The 16,356-nt window shown below is 43.0% G+C and overlaps 1 protein-coding gene across 1 annotated transcript; it reads left to right on the top strand.

Moving 5' to 3' along the window:
• The first annotated feature begins 5,278 nt into the window (after window positions 1-5,278).
• Window positions 5,279-5,848, top strand: LOC145596858 (uncharacterized). Its single transcript, XM_081653049.1, has one exon. The coding sequence runs from the start codon at window positions 5,279-5,281 to the stop codon at window positions 5,846-5,848; it is 570 nt and encodes a 189-aa protein (XP_081509175.1).
• Window positions 5,849-16,356: the final 10,508 nt, after the last annotated feature.

Here is a 16,356-nt window from a genome sequence, read left to right as displayed (position 1 = left end):
AGCTCTGTACGCCGAACGACCAGAATAACAGCCATCCTTCTCCAAGTCCCAACACACCTCATCAGCAGGTAATCTTTGGCTAATTGGAATGCTCAAAATTCGGTTACATTCAAAGGGGAGAAAGTACTGATTAACAAGCTCCACATTCCAACTCTTTGAATTAGTGTCGATCAACTCTCCAACTCTCATATTTGCATCAGCATTACCACAATGAGAAATAATCTTTCGGGATTGCGTGCCCGGAATCCAAGGATCCTCCCAGACCTTAATACTATCCCCATTACCCACACGCCATCTCAACCCCCTATTCACCACCCATTTTGCCTCAAAGATCCCTCTCCAAGTATAACTCGGCAACGCCCCTAACTGAGCCTCAAGAAAACTCGAATTGGGATAGTACTTACCCCGAAAGACACGCTCAATCAGACTACCCGGCTTCACAATTAATCTCCAAGCTTGCTTTCCGAGCAATGCCCAATTGAAGAGTTTAAAGTCCCTAAACCCCAAACCACCTTCTTCCTTCGATCGACAAAACTTTCTCCAAGCTAACCAATGTATCTTTCTCTCACCCTGCTTTTGACCCCACCAGAATTGAGCAACCAAGGACCTCAACTCATCACAAAAAGAGGATGGAAACTTAAACACACTCATCGCGTAGGTAGGAAGAGATTGGGCCACTGCCTTTATCATAACCTCCCTACCCGCCTTAGAAAGAACCATCCCCTTCCATCCTTGGATCTTTTTCCATAGCTTTTCCTTGATCCCTTTGGTGATAACTTTTTTTGACCTCCCAACCACCGTAGGCAAACCAAGGTACCTATCATGAACATCAACCTGTCGAACACCCATCAAAGAAGCCAACTCAACCCTCTTCATATCCACAACCCCTTTGCTAAAAGAAACAGTTGTCTTATCAAAATTTATTTTTTGCCCCGAAGACAACTCATACGCCTCAAGCACACCCTTAACAACCTCAATATCCTGCTCCGCTGCTCTAGAAAAAATAATGCAATCATCGGCAAATAATAGATGACTAATAGCCGGAGCCGTAAGGGCAACCCAAATACCACGTAGACTTCCCATCTCCTCCGCACTACGAAGTAAATGTGAAAAAATTTCAGCGCACAAAATAAACAAATATGGTGAAATCGGATCCCCTTGCCTCAAACCTCGCCCCGGAGAGAACTCCTCTGTAGGCCGACCATTAATCAACACCGAGAAAGACACCGTTCGAACACACTCCATAACACGGTTACTCCAAGCACTATCAAAGCCGAAACGATTAAGAACTGCCTCCAAAAAATTCCATTCAATTCTATCATACGCCTTGGACATATCCAATTTTAAGGCCATATTACCATTTTTTGATGTCGAATTTTTCATATGATGAAACATTTCAAATGCTACCAGGATATTATCAGTAATCAGGCGACCCGGAGTAAATGCACTCTGATTTTCAGAAATAATACTATTCAAAAAGATCTTTAACCTGTTGGCCAACACCTTCGACACCAATTTATATACTACATTGCACAACGAAATAGGCCTCAAATCAGACATATGATTAACTTTATCTTTTTTCGGAATCAGCGCTACAAACGTTTTATTTAAAAAAGACGGCATAGGAGCACCACGCAAAATAGCAAGAACAGAGCTAGAAACCGACGGACCAACAATATGCCAGTAAGACTGGAAAAATAGAGGACACATACCATCAGGGCCCAGGGCCTTAATCGGATGCATTTGACTCAAAGCCATCTTAACTTCATCAGCAGTATAATCCTCTCTTAACACTGCATTCATCTCATTAGTCACTCTACTCTGAAAAGTACTCAGGACCTGGTCAATCATCGAAGGGTTCGACGACGTGAATAAGCTCTGAAAATAACTGACTGCAACAGCCCCCACACCCTCGTCACCAGCATGAACAACCCCCTCATCATCAGTGATGCTGCGAATGGAGTTCCTACGCTTCCTACTCGACGCACGCTGGTGAAAGAACTTAGTGTTCTTATCACCTTCAGTCAACCAAAGCACTCGAGAGCGTTGCTTCCAGTACACTTCTTCATGCCGAACAAGCCCTGCAATATCACGAACAAGTTTCTTCCTTTGCTGCACCTGCTGCAGTGAGGGTTGGTGATGGGAGTTTTATGGAAGTAGAGACTAATACTTGTTTGGGGAAGAGAGTCAGGAAGGATAATGGTAGTGAGGTAGTGGAGTTAGAGTCGGCTACGAAAAATCAAGTTGTGCCTGTTACTTTAGCTGGATGGCGGGAGGCGGAGGCTGTCGATGAGCAACCCCGCCAAGCCCCATGAGTATCTTGAGTTTCAACTGTAGAGGGTTGGGCAATCCCTCTGCAATTTCGGGTCTCCGGGATATTATCCGGAGGGAGGTGTAATCCCCCATATTTTCAACTTAATTAAAATATATTTATTTATTGTTTATACAACTAGTTTTATTTCAATTTTATAGTATGAATTATTTTGATGTATTACTAATAGTATTTTCTTTATTAGCAAACTAAAACTATTAAGTTTATGATTTAAATCATAACTCCCTTTTAAGTTAGAAGCCCAAAGCCTAAGTTTTACTAAAGCCCAACCTACACAATTCCTTATTCCAAATAAAATTAGGAAACTTGGTCCAAATAAAAAAACCCAAAACCCTTACTTTCCCCCACCTTTCTTCCTCCTTATTCACGTATTCTCAACAGAAAAAAAAAAAAAAAAAAAATTCAAAGCTCTGCTGCTGCCGCCAGCCCTGCTGCCATCACCGGCCACCACCTCCTTTGCAGCCCGTTCGCCTCTTTCTTCTTCCCCTTATTTCTCTTCCTCTTATTTCTTGTTATTTTGATTAAAGCTTTAATTTTTATTTGTTTTCAATTATAAAATTATTGTTATTAGGCTTTAATAGTATGTATAATTTATAAAAGATTATAAATTTATGAGTTTTATCATGTTTAATTTATTGAATAAAATTTCAGATTTGGTTTAATTAAAAATTAAGGGTTTAAATGTTGATTTTTCATGGTTTTAGGGTTTAAAACGTGCTAACTAAGTTATCTAATTATATTATGTGTTAATTATGTTTAAGTTCAATTATTTTGATTATTAATAAATTTTCAGATTTGAATAATGTATATTTTAGGGTTTAAGTTGTGAAATTTGATGGTTTGGTTAAGTTTTTATGAAACTAATTGAATTCTAATTATGTATTTCAAGTTTAGATTGTTGCATTCATACATTCTATTATTAAATTAAATTTTCAGATTTTTAGTCTTGGTTTTAAACGTTCTAAATCATGGTTTTATGATGAATTTTTAGGTTTTCGACATACTAACCTACTATATAATGACTATTTCAAGTAGAGATGTTTATGAGTTTGTTTTATAACCTTTAACTAAATTTTCAGACTATAATCCGTACCTTAAAGTTGCTGGAATTTTATGTTATAAGCTATATTTTCATGATTTTAACATATAAGCTTATAGTTGAACTATTGGAATATTAACTTTGACTATTGTGAGTAATTTAAAGGCATTATTTCAATGGTTTAGGGGTTTTTAAAGTAGTTTGGTATTGCTGTAAATTTGGTTGTTTGGGTATTGATTGAAATCTTATTGTTTGGTTTAGGAGAGGACTTTATAGAAGGTGATTTCTAGTTGGTTAAGTGGCCAACCAATTTGTTTACTCAAGGTACGTACGAGTTACGAGACCTTGCCTTTAGAAGCATGTTTAGGAACGTAACAAGAACTTAGTATCATGTATAGAGAAGACTGGGAATAATTGTTTGGTTATACATTGTGATTTTCGAATAATGTGCACTATTTTACGTGGCAAATATTATTTATGTATTAACTTTGCAAGGTGCAATGAGAGGCAAATGTATGCAAGTATGTGAAATGATTTATTTATAACTCATTCATGATTATTGAAATAGGATGAGTAAAGGAAAAATTCAAGTCTTATAAGACGAGGTTAAGGATTTGGGGTGCCTATGCACTCAAGGTGTTTATACACCGAGGTAGTTAAAGGAATAAATAATAAATGTTGCTTGTCACTCATAAATCAAGAAATGAAATTGGAAACTTGTTTTACTTGATTGAATTGATATTGGATTGATTGTATTGTTTGCACATGAGTATCACCAAGTCTAAACCTGTAAATCACGTAAAGTGCAAGATGGATGAGCAATAAAACTCTGGATTGGTGCACATCTGGAGTAATGACAATCAGGGGTTGGGGTACATGGGGTATTAGCCGTGTACTTTTCTCGAGGCCGTCTGATCTACGAGTCTCTTATTTCAAATATTTTTCTTAAAACTAGGAGTTAGGTGAGATCTCATACTAACTACGGTCACGGAGTCGCGCCCGTGGTCGTTGGATGTTTATTGATGTTTCCGAAAGGAGGCATGGGGTTTTCTTTATTGATGTTCCAAATGGAGCATGGGTTGGACAACCTTGTCTATTGCTTAATCCAATGAATGATATAAAACGAGTCAACTACTATTAATTAGTGAAGTCCTAATAAAGTGATATCGAGTCGTGTGTTGAGTCTATAATTTAATGATGCATGATTATTGATTATTAGTAGCATGTTAGGTATTTCTTAATTTGTTCCGCAGCTTTTATGTACTCAGCTTTGCTGATTGCGTGCTTTTGTGTGTGTCTTTCTTTGGTCATGGCCTTCGCCTTTCAATGACCCTGTGACGATCCAATTTTTACACTTGTAATATTGGGGAGCAGATTAACCACAGGTTCTTACACATGTAACATCCGCATCAGGGTTGTGGGATTTTGAGTGGAGAGTTGGTTATTGTTCGCAGTTTATTTCTTTTCATGAGTTTGGATTTATTTAAACTCGGATTTATTTTTATACTTCTTCTTATAGTTTGGATTTTGAATAAGGGCCTTAATGGTTCCAACTTGTAACACTTAATCTGGTTTGTTTATTGGTTTTGAAACTTATTTATAACTGAGTTAGTTTTTCCGCTGCTATTTTCCAATAAAGCCTTAACGTTTGAACACGTGGCGGTAGCACGCCAGTAATTCTCTTGGATATTGTTCAGGGTACTCACAGGTTTAAAGAGAGAATTATTGGGGTGTTACAGGAGGCCCCGTCTGTGGTTTTCTTATCAGAGACGAAGCTGAGTGGTGTTGAATTTAATAGAATAAAGAGTACTTTAGGTGATTTTGAGGGACTTACGGTGGATTCGATGGGTAGGTCGGGTGGTCTTGCCTTGCTTTGGAGGAAGGGGTTAGATTTACAATTGCGTACTATGTCCATTCATCACATTGATGTTGAGGTTCGTGGTGGTCTTGGTGATGAGTGGTGGAGGTTGACAGGATTTTATGGGTGGCCGGAAGTAAGCAATAGACATTTATCGTGGAGTTTGCTCCAGTTGTTAGCCTCTCAGTCAGCTCTTCCTTGGGTGTGCATTGGTGATTTTAATGAGATTATGTTCCCTTCCGAGAAGCTTGGTGGTAACGATAGGGCGGAGTGGCAAATGGTAAATTTTAGGGAGGCGGTTAATAATTGTGGTCTTCGAAATTTTCCGTTTACAGGCTATGAGTTTACATATGATAATGGAAGAGATGGGGTTGAAAATACTCAGACTAGACTGGATCGAGCCCTTGCAACGGATGGTTGGATGCAATTATTCCCGGATGCTCATTTGGTTCATCTTGATAGAGAGTGGTCGGATCATGCTCCAATAAAATTGATCTTATGGAGCAAGCATTCGGATGGTCTAGGTGATAAGCCTTTTCGGTTCGAACAGTTCTGGCAGTCAGATGGGTCTTGTGAAGGGGTGATTGAAGGGGCGTGGCTGTGTGGTGGTTCTCTATAGTCGAAAATTACTCTTTGTGCGGAGAATTTGAAGTCTTGGAGTCAACATAAGTTTGGGGAGACCTTTAGGGAGTAAAGAAAAAAAAGAAAAAAAATTATATTTTATATTTCAAATATCTATAACAAACTCACTACAAAATATCCATTAAAATTTCAAATCTATATCTATATATTACGTATTATCAATCATCAATCAATACTATATACTAAGGTAATCACCAGCATTATCCCCAAATTACACGTGTCACACTCACATTAAAAATTTTCCAGCCAAAAATCCTTTTTTTTTTTCAAAATAATGAGATAGCTAATAAATAAAAAAAAAGAGAATATACAACCTAATAAACAACCTAAAAAATAGAACAACAATAACAACTTAGATAAATAAATAAATAAATTTAATCGTTAATCTATAAAATGCATTATATATTCCCTTTAATCTATGTATTGTTTGTTTTTTTCACTTAAAAAAAAGGATTTTCACTCAATTTCAAATTCATAACATGTCACCAAACTTAAATTAGAGATAAGTACTTTACAATAATGTATTTAATCTATATAAATATGATAATATATATATATAGATACTACGTATAATTTATAAAAAAAACAAAAATAAATAAAAAAATAAATAGATAAAATTCTTTTGAATATCCGAGCGTTTGCTCGGGTAAAAAACTAGTTATTACAAAAGTAATCACCAGCATTATATTTTTAAAATAATATGAAACAATTCATATTTCATAACCGAAACAATTCATACAGGAGTATATAATATGAATCAATTATAAAAACTTTTCATAAAAATAATATGAAACAATTACAGTCACAATTCAGAACCATACTATCACGTCCATCAGCCAATTTTTTTTTTTTCATGAAAGGTTTTTCCTTACCATTTTATTAGAAAAACTTAATAAAAGTACGTTGATTTCATTTATTTAGGTCCCGTTCTCTTCACCTTATTTTTTGCTGAACTGAAATTTTTTTTACTGAACTTAAATTTTTTTTACTTAACTTAAATTAATTTTACTGAACTGAAATTATTTTTGCTGAACTGAAATTATGTTTACAGATTTTCCTATTATAATTCTTTTTTAAAAAAGCTAAATTTTACTAAACTGAACTTATTTTTACTGAACTGAAATTATTTTTTTAAGGTGAAGAGAACAGGGCCTTAGCGATAATTAATAAAATTGCATTGATAACTAAAAAGATAAAATATATATATAGCAATCAGGAAACTAGATCAATGAATCAATTATTAAACAAATATTTCTTAGCTTTAATTACACATTCATCATATATTTTTTGCTTACAACTTTTTTTCTTGTTCATTTTTTTGTTACAGATTATTAAGATATTAAATAGAAGGCAGGAGAAAAAAAAATGAAGTTATTTTTATTAATAGTAATCCGAGCGTTGCTCGGGTAAAGAACTAGTTAAAAATAAACCAATAAAAAACCATAAACTACATTCAAGAAAAAAAAATCAATTTTGGATTAGATAACAAAATCATAAATCATTAATGATTTGGGTAAAAATACCCTAGGCCAGTTGGCCCAATCAGAGTCCGCCACGTGTCACTGAAAGGGGCGCCACCCTGGACCTCTCAAAGAACGACACGTGGCAGATGGATAAAAGGACCTGGGATTGGCGGCTTTCAGGCCCAAATCCCGAGGACTGCAAAAGCTGCGTGAATATTCCCTAGGGCACGAAACCCTAGGGAGTGCACGTTTTTCGAGAAGCCTATAAATAGGAGATGACCCCCTCATTTATGGCTACGTTCTTTTGACACTCTTTACGAGGCATATTCAGTGATTGCCAATCATTGTCAGAACTGTCACTCTCAAGAGAACCGTACACTTGAGCTCGGAATCCGAGAAGATAACCTTTACATTCCGCACCTTATTCTTCGGACTTAGACTAACTTAAGCTTCGGAGGCGGACCACCGACCACTCGGTGCTCCGTTGTTTTGCAGGTACAGGCATCCAAGCGAGCATCCAGTCTTAGTGTTGTAACTCTCCCAAGGGACTCAAAAAACCCCGAAACATTTGGCGCCGTCTGTGGGGAGAGTACCTCTAAGATGGCCTCTTTGGAAACTGTACCAATTTCTGTAACCAATCGGCCTCTGGAAACCAATCGGCCACCGGAGACCAAACAACCACCAGAGACCAATCGACCCCTGGACGAAGTATTGGTCCAGTCGGACCATGATTCAGGTGACGACGGTGACGTTGAAACCTATACTGCCAGAGATGGGTCCCTCATCTCCAGGCGCATCCGCAGCAAGGAAAAGCGGGAGCGCCCTCATTCTCAGAATGCTCCGAGCAAACCAGCCGGACATTCAAAAAAGCCGTCTGATCCTACCCAGGTGGAAGGGTCAGACCCAGTAACCAGAGACGAGCTCATGAAGCTTGTGAGCACTCTCTGTGGTGAGATAAAACAACTCACCAACAAGAAGTCAACTACTCCTGCCAAGGAGCAATCGTCCAAGAAGTCAGCCCAGACGGGCAAGCACAAATCGGTCAGGGACCGACAGCCGACTCCTCATCCCAAGGAAACGGCTCGGCCTCAGTTTGACCTCTCAAGACTCCATTTCCCAGAAACGGTTGCAAGGAAAGCCATTCGGCATGTTCAGCCGGATGGTAACAAGAAAACATTCTCTGATGCTCGACATTACATCGAGCAGAAGAGAAATGAGCTTTCAGAGTCGGCCTCAACGTCGACTTACCACGACAGCTTCCAGCATACCTCGTTGAGGTATTCACAATCTGTGCATGAGACTCCAATAAGCAGCCCCCGGGTTCAAGTAGGACCTCATGTAATTCAGCCGGCTCTGTACATGGCTCAGCCATTGTACCAGACGCCTGCTCAACCTTACATCCAGCCTGCCTTCTTTGGAGGACAGGAGGCATGCGGCTATCAGCCCATGGATTGGCAGCTTAGGCTGCAGCACCTTGGAGATCAACCCTCTGCTTTCTCTAAGGAAATAACCGACGCCGAACAACCGGCCAAGGTTAAAAATGTGTTGGTTGGAACCTATGACGGGACCACCAACCCCGAAGACCACCTGCTAGCATACACCCACCTCATGTATTTACAAGGGCTGGATGATGCCGCATGGTGTCGCTGCTTTCCAGCCACCCTGAAGGGCATAGCCCAACAGTGGTTCGGCAACTTGCCTGCTGGTTGCATCAATAGCTTCAAGACGCTTGTGTTCTTGTTTGCTTCCAACTTCTCTATGAACATCCCTGCCAAGAAGACAAGCCTTGATCTTGGCAATGTACAGCAGGGAGATAGAGCAGGCTTGCGTTCCTACGTCAGGCGGTTCAATCTGGTGCGAATCCAGATCCATGGGCTGTCTGATGAGGTAGCCTTTACAGACTTTTTCAAGGGTCTGAAGGACGGTTCTACTTTCAATTATGAACTCGTCCGAAAACAAATCTTCACTCTGCAGGGAGCGCTGCAAGAGGCGGAAGCCTATATACAGGCGACCGAGCTCTGCTCCTCCAACAGGCAGTCGGACTCTAAGAGGTCCGACCGACAGAAGGAGAGTCGGCCTGCTCAGCCGGCTCCCAAGCCAGAAGAGAGCAAAAAGAAAAAGCAAGTCTGGGCCGTTGATAACTCTGATCAGCCAGCCCAGAAGAAGAAAAAAGAGTGGAAACCGTATGTCCCAAGGTACGAATTCCACAAGGACTGCTGCTCCATCTTGATGGAAATAAAGGACCGGCTGACTCTTGAGAAGCCGACTCCAATGAGAGGTTCCGTTGAAAATCGGAACAAAAATAAACATTGCCATTTCCATGAAGACATCGGCCATGACACCAACGACTGTTTCAGCCTCAAACGAGAGCTTGACCGTCTGGCCGACAAAGGACAGCTGAAGTCCTATGTGAAGTCCAAAGTGACTTCAAAGGCGAATTAGGGGCAGTCCAAAAAGAAGGCTCCCCAGCCGACTGTTAGTACCGACACCGATGAAGACCCGGTATATACCATAGCAGGCGAATTTGCCGGGGGTGGCCCGACCATTCGGGGCACCAAGGATCATCTGAAAAAGATGATCCATTCTGTTGAAGAGGGAGAGGCGGCAGGCACATCCTCCTTCCCCGAGGTCATCATCACCGAAAAGGACAGAGGCATAGTCCGTCGGCCGCATGATGACCCTGTGGTCATTGAATGCAAAGTGGCCAACCAACTGGTTGGTCGAATCTTGATCGACACAGGCAGCTCCTCTGACCTCATCAGCCTTAAATGCTTGTCCAATCTCAAGTACAAGCCAGACAGCATGATGGAGGTCTCTCACACCCTTGTAGGGTTTGGGGGAGGACTTGTGCACCCGGTCGGACGGATAGTTTTGCCCATCCGGCTGGGGCAAAAGGGAAACGGTCGGCATATGACCATCCGTTTCCTCGTGGTTGAAAAGCTTATTGCCTACAACCTCATCTTTGGTCGACCCACTCTTAACGAGTGCAAGGCCGTCATCATTCCTACCCTCATGCTTGTTAAGTATGAGAGGGATGATGGCACAGTCGGTTCCCTTAACGGGGACCAAAAGATAGCTCGGGAGTGCTATCTCTCGGATGTCAAGCCCGCGGTCGCAGCAACCTTCCGGGGCAAACAAGCAGTCGACCTTGATGATAACAGGGAAGACCAAGCGGCCCCACCAGCTGAGAAAAAGAGAAAGGTTGATCAACTGGTGGTGGTAAAAAAAGAGAAGCAATAGCAATCACTGACCGGGGAACGGTCGGATGATCTCCGTCCCCAGCCGACTGGTGAACACATTGATATCCCTCTGGACGACACTCGGCCAGAGCGGACTGTTAAGGTAGGGACGGTTGCATTTGCTAAGCTAGGTGACAGCTTACACCAGCTTCTGAAAGAATTCAAAGACATCTTTGCCTTTGAAGTGGAAGAGATTCCTGGCATTAGCCCGGATCTCGCTGTCCACAAACTCGCCGTGGATCCCAAAAAGAAGCCCATTCGGCAAAAGAAGAGAAATCACAGCGAAGAAAGAAGTCAGGCAGCAGCAGCCGAAGTTAAAAAGCTGCTGGACGCCAAGTTCATTCGACCATGCAACTTCCCTGATTGGGTAGCCAACGTTGTGTTAGTAAAAAAGCCGAATGGAACTTGGCGGATGTGTGTTGACTACACCGACCTGAACAAGGCATGTCCGAAGGACAGTTATCCATTGCCAAAGATCGACAGCCTGGTTGATTCAACAGCCACGCATGCCCTGATGAGTTTCATGGACGCCTATTCAGGCTTTCATCAGATCCCCCTGTGGAAAAAAGATCAAGAAAAGACGGCATTCGTCACTGATCAAGGGTTGTTCTGTTATACTGTGATGCCGTTTGGTTTGAAGAATGCGCCTGCTACTTTCCAAAGAATGATTAATACGGTCTTCATTAATCAGATTGGGAGGAATGCAGAAGCATACATTGATGACATGATAGTCAAATCCAAACTACAAGCGGATCACCTTGCTGATCTCCGAGAAACATTTGCCACACTCAGGCGGCACAAGGTCATGCTAAATCCAAAAAAGTGTGTCTTTGGTGTTGAGTCTGGGAAGTTTCTCGGATTCCTGATTGATCAAAGGGGAATAGAGGCCAATCCTGAGAAAATATAGGCGGTCATCGACATGCAGTCGCCCCGAACTGTGAAAGAGGTTCAAAAGCTTACAGGTTGTCTGGCGGCCTTGGGGAGATTCCTCAGTCGGTCAGGCGATAAGTGTCCTTACTTCTTCCAGGCAATCAGGAAGAAGACTAATTTTGAATGGGGTGATGATGCAGGGGCGGCCTTTCAAAAGTTAAAAACTCATTTGCACTCTTTGCCGAGGCTTGTTAGCCCTTTGCCCAAAGAGACGTTCTTCATGTATTTGGCCATCTCCGATCATGCCCTCAGCGTTGTTCTCTTAGCTGAAAGAGACGGCACTCAGCTCCCAGTCTATTTCATCAGCCATGTTCTCAGGAACGTTGAGCTTCGGTACCCCATGGTTGAAAAGTTTGGTCTCGCTCTCTACATGGCCATCAAGAAATTGAAACCTTACTTCTTGGCACATGCGGTAGTGGTCTATACTGAACAGCCGACAAGCGGCCTCTGACAACCTTGGAGTCTTCTGGACGAATGCTCAAATGGGCGATTGAAATGCAAGGATTGGAAATCACTTACGAACCCAGGAAAGCAATAAAGGGGCAAGCATTCGCCGACTTTATTGTGGAAATGACAAGGCCGGTTGCTCCGGATGATACTAGTCAGGTTTGGAAAGTGTATGTGGACGGGAGCTCCACTGCGAACGGCTGTGGTGCAGGGATTATCTGTCAGTCTCCTGAGGGGGACAAATTTGAATACGCACTACGGTTCAAGTTCCAGGTCTCTAATAATGAGGCCGAATATGAAGCCCTGCTTGCTGGCATTCGGTACTGTAAGGCAGCAGGGGCAAAGAAAATTGACGCCTGCTCAGACTCACAGTTGGTCGTACTCCAAGTCAATGGAACGTTCGAGGCCACTCATCCGGCCATGATAAAATATTTGCAGGCGGTCAAAGCTGAAGTTGGGACACTTGAAGAATTTACTCTAAGTCAAGTGCCCAGGTCTTCCAACAATCAGGCGGATGCCTTGTCCAAACTGGCATCATCCGCCTCTTGTGAAACGCCTCGGTCAGTCTTCTGGGAGGTCATGGAAAAAAGGAGTATATCTGAGGAAGACCCCATTGGGGTTCTTGATCGAAGCTCAACCTGGATGGACAGCATCCGGGCCTACCTTACAGACTGCACGCTTCCTGACTCACCACAGGAGGCGGCTGTTTTGAAAAACCGAGCGGCTAACTTCGAGTTGCGACAAGGAGAACTCTTCAGGGCTGGTTTTCTGAAGCCTCTGTTGAAGTGTGTTACCCCTGAGAAGGGTAAGGAAGTCCTCGAAGAGTTGCATGCAGGATTCTGCGCCTCCCATATAGGGGGCAGATCCCTTGCTGCCAAAGCCAAGCGGCTCTACTTTTGGCCTACACTGGAGTCGGATGCAATGGAATTGGTGAAAAAATGTGACAAGTGTCAAAAATTTGGCAGGCTCATTCATCGTCCGGCTACAGACCTGACGGCCATCCACAGCCCAATACCCTTTTCCAAATGGGGCATGGACATTCTGGGGCCATATACAGCTGCACCAGGTGGCAAGCGCTACATATTGGTGGGAGGCGGAGGCGGTCAAAAACATTAAGACAAAAGATGTCATTTCCTTCATCTGGAGGAACATAATCACTCGTTTCGGGGTGCCCATGTCTATGGTTTTTGACAATGGTCCTCAATTTGAAACGCCTCAACTCAAGACTTGGTTGGGAGACCAAGGGGTCTCTAGCTTCTTCGCATCAGTCGGCCGGCCTCAAGCAAACGGCCAGGTCGAGGCTTTTAACAAGTTAATCTCAGACGGGATTAAAAAGAAAATTGAACAGGCTGGTTGCCTTTGGGCGAATGAATTACCACACGTCCTCTGGTCCATCAGGACGACTGCTAAAGGGGCAACTGGAGAAACCCCATTCCTTATGGTGTATGGTGCAGAAGCTGTCCTGCCCATTGAGCACTATGAGCCGACTCTTCGAATCATGTTGTATGACGAGGAGGCGAACTGGGAGGCCTTGCGCCTAGCATTGGACTCACTACCAGAGCGCAGGGGCAATGCTGCCTTGCGCCATGAGATATACCGTCTGAGAATGACTCGGGCTTACAACAAAAGAGTACACAAGCGTCCTCTCAAAGGGGGGGACTTTGTGCTACGGAAAATGGAAGCAGTCGGTAGGGCGAATGAACAGGGAAAGCTAACCCCAATTGGGAAGGCCCCTACCGAATCTATGAGGAAGTAAGAAACGGCACCTACCGCCTGGAAGAACCAGATGGCAGGCAGCTGCCCAGAACTTGGAATGTAGACAACTTGAAAAAGTACTACTTCTAAGTACGAATGTAAATACTTCACTTTTGTTATCTCAAAGTTTTGTTAATGAGAATATGCTTCCATTTTTCAACTTGTCTTATTATTTTAAGTTTTTTAACGCCGTCTGTACCAGCTACAGACGGCCAATATGTTTGAAAGGCGTCTGTCCCAACAGCAGACGCCCCAAACCCTTTGAAGGAGCCGATTGTTCTAAACTGTCGTTCCTACGAAATTTTATTAAGTTTATACCAACATTTACTTAATCAATTACGAGGCCTAAGGCCAGATAAAAATAAAAAGAGACCGAATGGTCACAGTCTGCTCCAACATGAGTATGACCGTCTGCTCTAACATGAGTCAGATAACCGGCGATGCCCATTCGGGTGAATTCGTCGAGGAGAAGCATCTCCCATTTGGGTGGCACATTGCTCTACGAATATAACAAGCGGCCCAACCGAGTGCTAAAGCAGCACTCGCAGTCGTTTGTTTTAATCAAAAGTGAAATCTAAAAGGCCAAAATTTTCTATCTGTTCTAGCACAGTTCGGAAATGGTCACTATTTCATAAGTAGAGGCTAACCGAGGCATAAAGCCGGATGCGCCTGTTTTAGCTCAGGGGCAAAACAGGCGGAATAATTTTATAAAAATATGCGAGTTAAGTTAACTACTTAGCACTTATTTGAGGCTATCAGCCGGATGACGCCTGATTCTTACCTCTGGGGCAAGACAGGCGGACAATTACTTTAAAGAAAATTAGTTAAGTCCCAGACTTAACACTTTAATCTCAAGGAGGCCAATGGCCGGATGCGCCTGTTTTTGCCTATGAGGCAGAACAGGCAGGGATTTTTCCTTAGCATTTCAGCTAAGTTGGAAATTTGAGTTTTGTTCGAGCCATTGGCCGAATGAACACTTGTATTTGCCAAATGTTGGATGGACGTCTGCCGCGTGGTTTGGGGCAATCACCATAGTGATTGATTGACTTAGAAACCATGAATACTCTTCTAAGTATCAATAATTTCCATGTCAATCAACCTCATAAACCGAAACCACTCGACATCCGTCCAGGGGCATGAACATTCGCATGGTATACAAGTTATAATACTTAGCCAAAAAACATGCAAAAACTTCAAACAAAAATTTCAAAACAATTCAAAGGACAAAATATGAAAAGCTTCAGCCACATGGCCGAATGATTTCAATTAAAAAGACCAATCGCCACCAAACGATTGGTTAAAATGTTATCTGGCAAAGCCAGAGAAATTGTCAGATTACCCGACCCCTCGGCCGGTAAAAATACATAAATACTCGGCACACAGGCCGGAAAAGCAAGTACTTGGCCATTCGGCCGCAGAAACAGAAAATAAAAAGCTTAAGTGGTCAGGGGAGAGCCTCTTCATTGGCAGCCGGCCTGTTGTCCTTCGGCTGCTCTTCCTCTTTTTGCTCTTGCTCCTCCTCCTCCCCAGAAGAGTCGGACCCAGAGCCCTCAGCAGCCTCGGCCTCAGCATCAGCCTTGGTAGCTTCTTCCATCTCCTCAAGGAGGCGATCGTCAAAAGCTTTGCTGAGTTCATCAAACTTGGACTTCCAAATTTGATAGTCCGAGCCTGGCTGAACAGCCGCCCAAGTGTCCCGCATGATGGCCTCATTGTCCCTGATCATTTGCTTGACCAGTTCAGATCTATCTTGCTCAGCACGGGACTCAAACTTGGCCTTCAGCTGGTGCTCCTGGTTTGTGAGACGCTGCTCCAGGCGGCTCACCCTCTTCTGGGCCCTCCCGGCCTCATCCTTGGCATCCCGAAGGGGCTCGAGCTCCGTCTTAAGGGATTTGATCTCCTTCTTAAGGTTGGAGACCTGAAGTCGGGCCGAGTCCAGGTCCTTCTTCACCTGCAGATTGATCTGTATCTGGCAGCAGATACAGCCAGCTTCCTGGAGGCCGAGAGCTTCTCCATTGCTTTGTCTGCAAAAAAGAATCAAGTGTTAGACACATTTAATAAGCGAAGACAAGCAAAATAAAAATTGCATATTAAACAGATGGCCGACTACCTCTCGGCATCTCAGTACTTAGCCCACAAGCGGCCAAGAACGTCCCTTCCTCAAACCATTTGTACAAAGGGAGATAGCATTGAGGGGTGACTTCCTTGTCCCCCTCCTCATTCGTCTTCACAGACACGGTGAACAAACCCGCGTCCATGATCTCCTCCTTTGCTCGTCTAGGAAGAGCTGGCAATGCACTCCTGCCTGCTAGGAGAGGTGGATCCTTGTTCCACCTGTTATACTTTTGGTTCAGGCAGCTGTTGGCAGTTTTGACTATGTAGAACTTAGTTCTCCAGTCTTTCCACTTGTTCTCTTTGCCAACAGCCATCATGTACCCCTTGCAAGTAGTCAAGGTGTACCAGCCCTCGCCACCCCTAGCAGGCGCCCTGCTAAGATAATGCATGTGGGCGAATGCTTCAAAGCTCGCCTCCACTTCCAGCATCTCGCAGGCGGCAACGTACCCCAGAATATTGATCCAGGAGTTGGGTACAAGTTGCCAGATACCAAGTTGGTATCCATCCAAAATCCTCTCCACGGCCGGATGGAGAGGGAA

This window comes from Chenopodium album, chromosome 20 (assembly GCF_948465745.1).
Source record: "Chenopodium album chromosome 20, dcCheAlbu1.1, whole genome shotgun sequence".
NCBI lineage: Eukaryota > Viridiplantae > Streptophyta > Magnoliopsida > Caryophyllales > Amaranthaceae > Chenopodium > Chenopodium album.
This window is presented reverse-complemented; position numbering and strand designations above follow the sequence as displayed.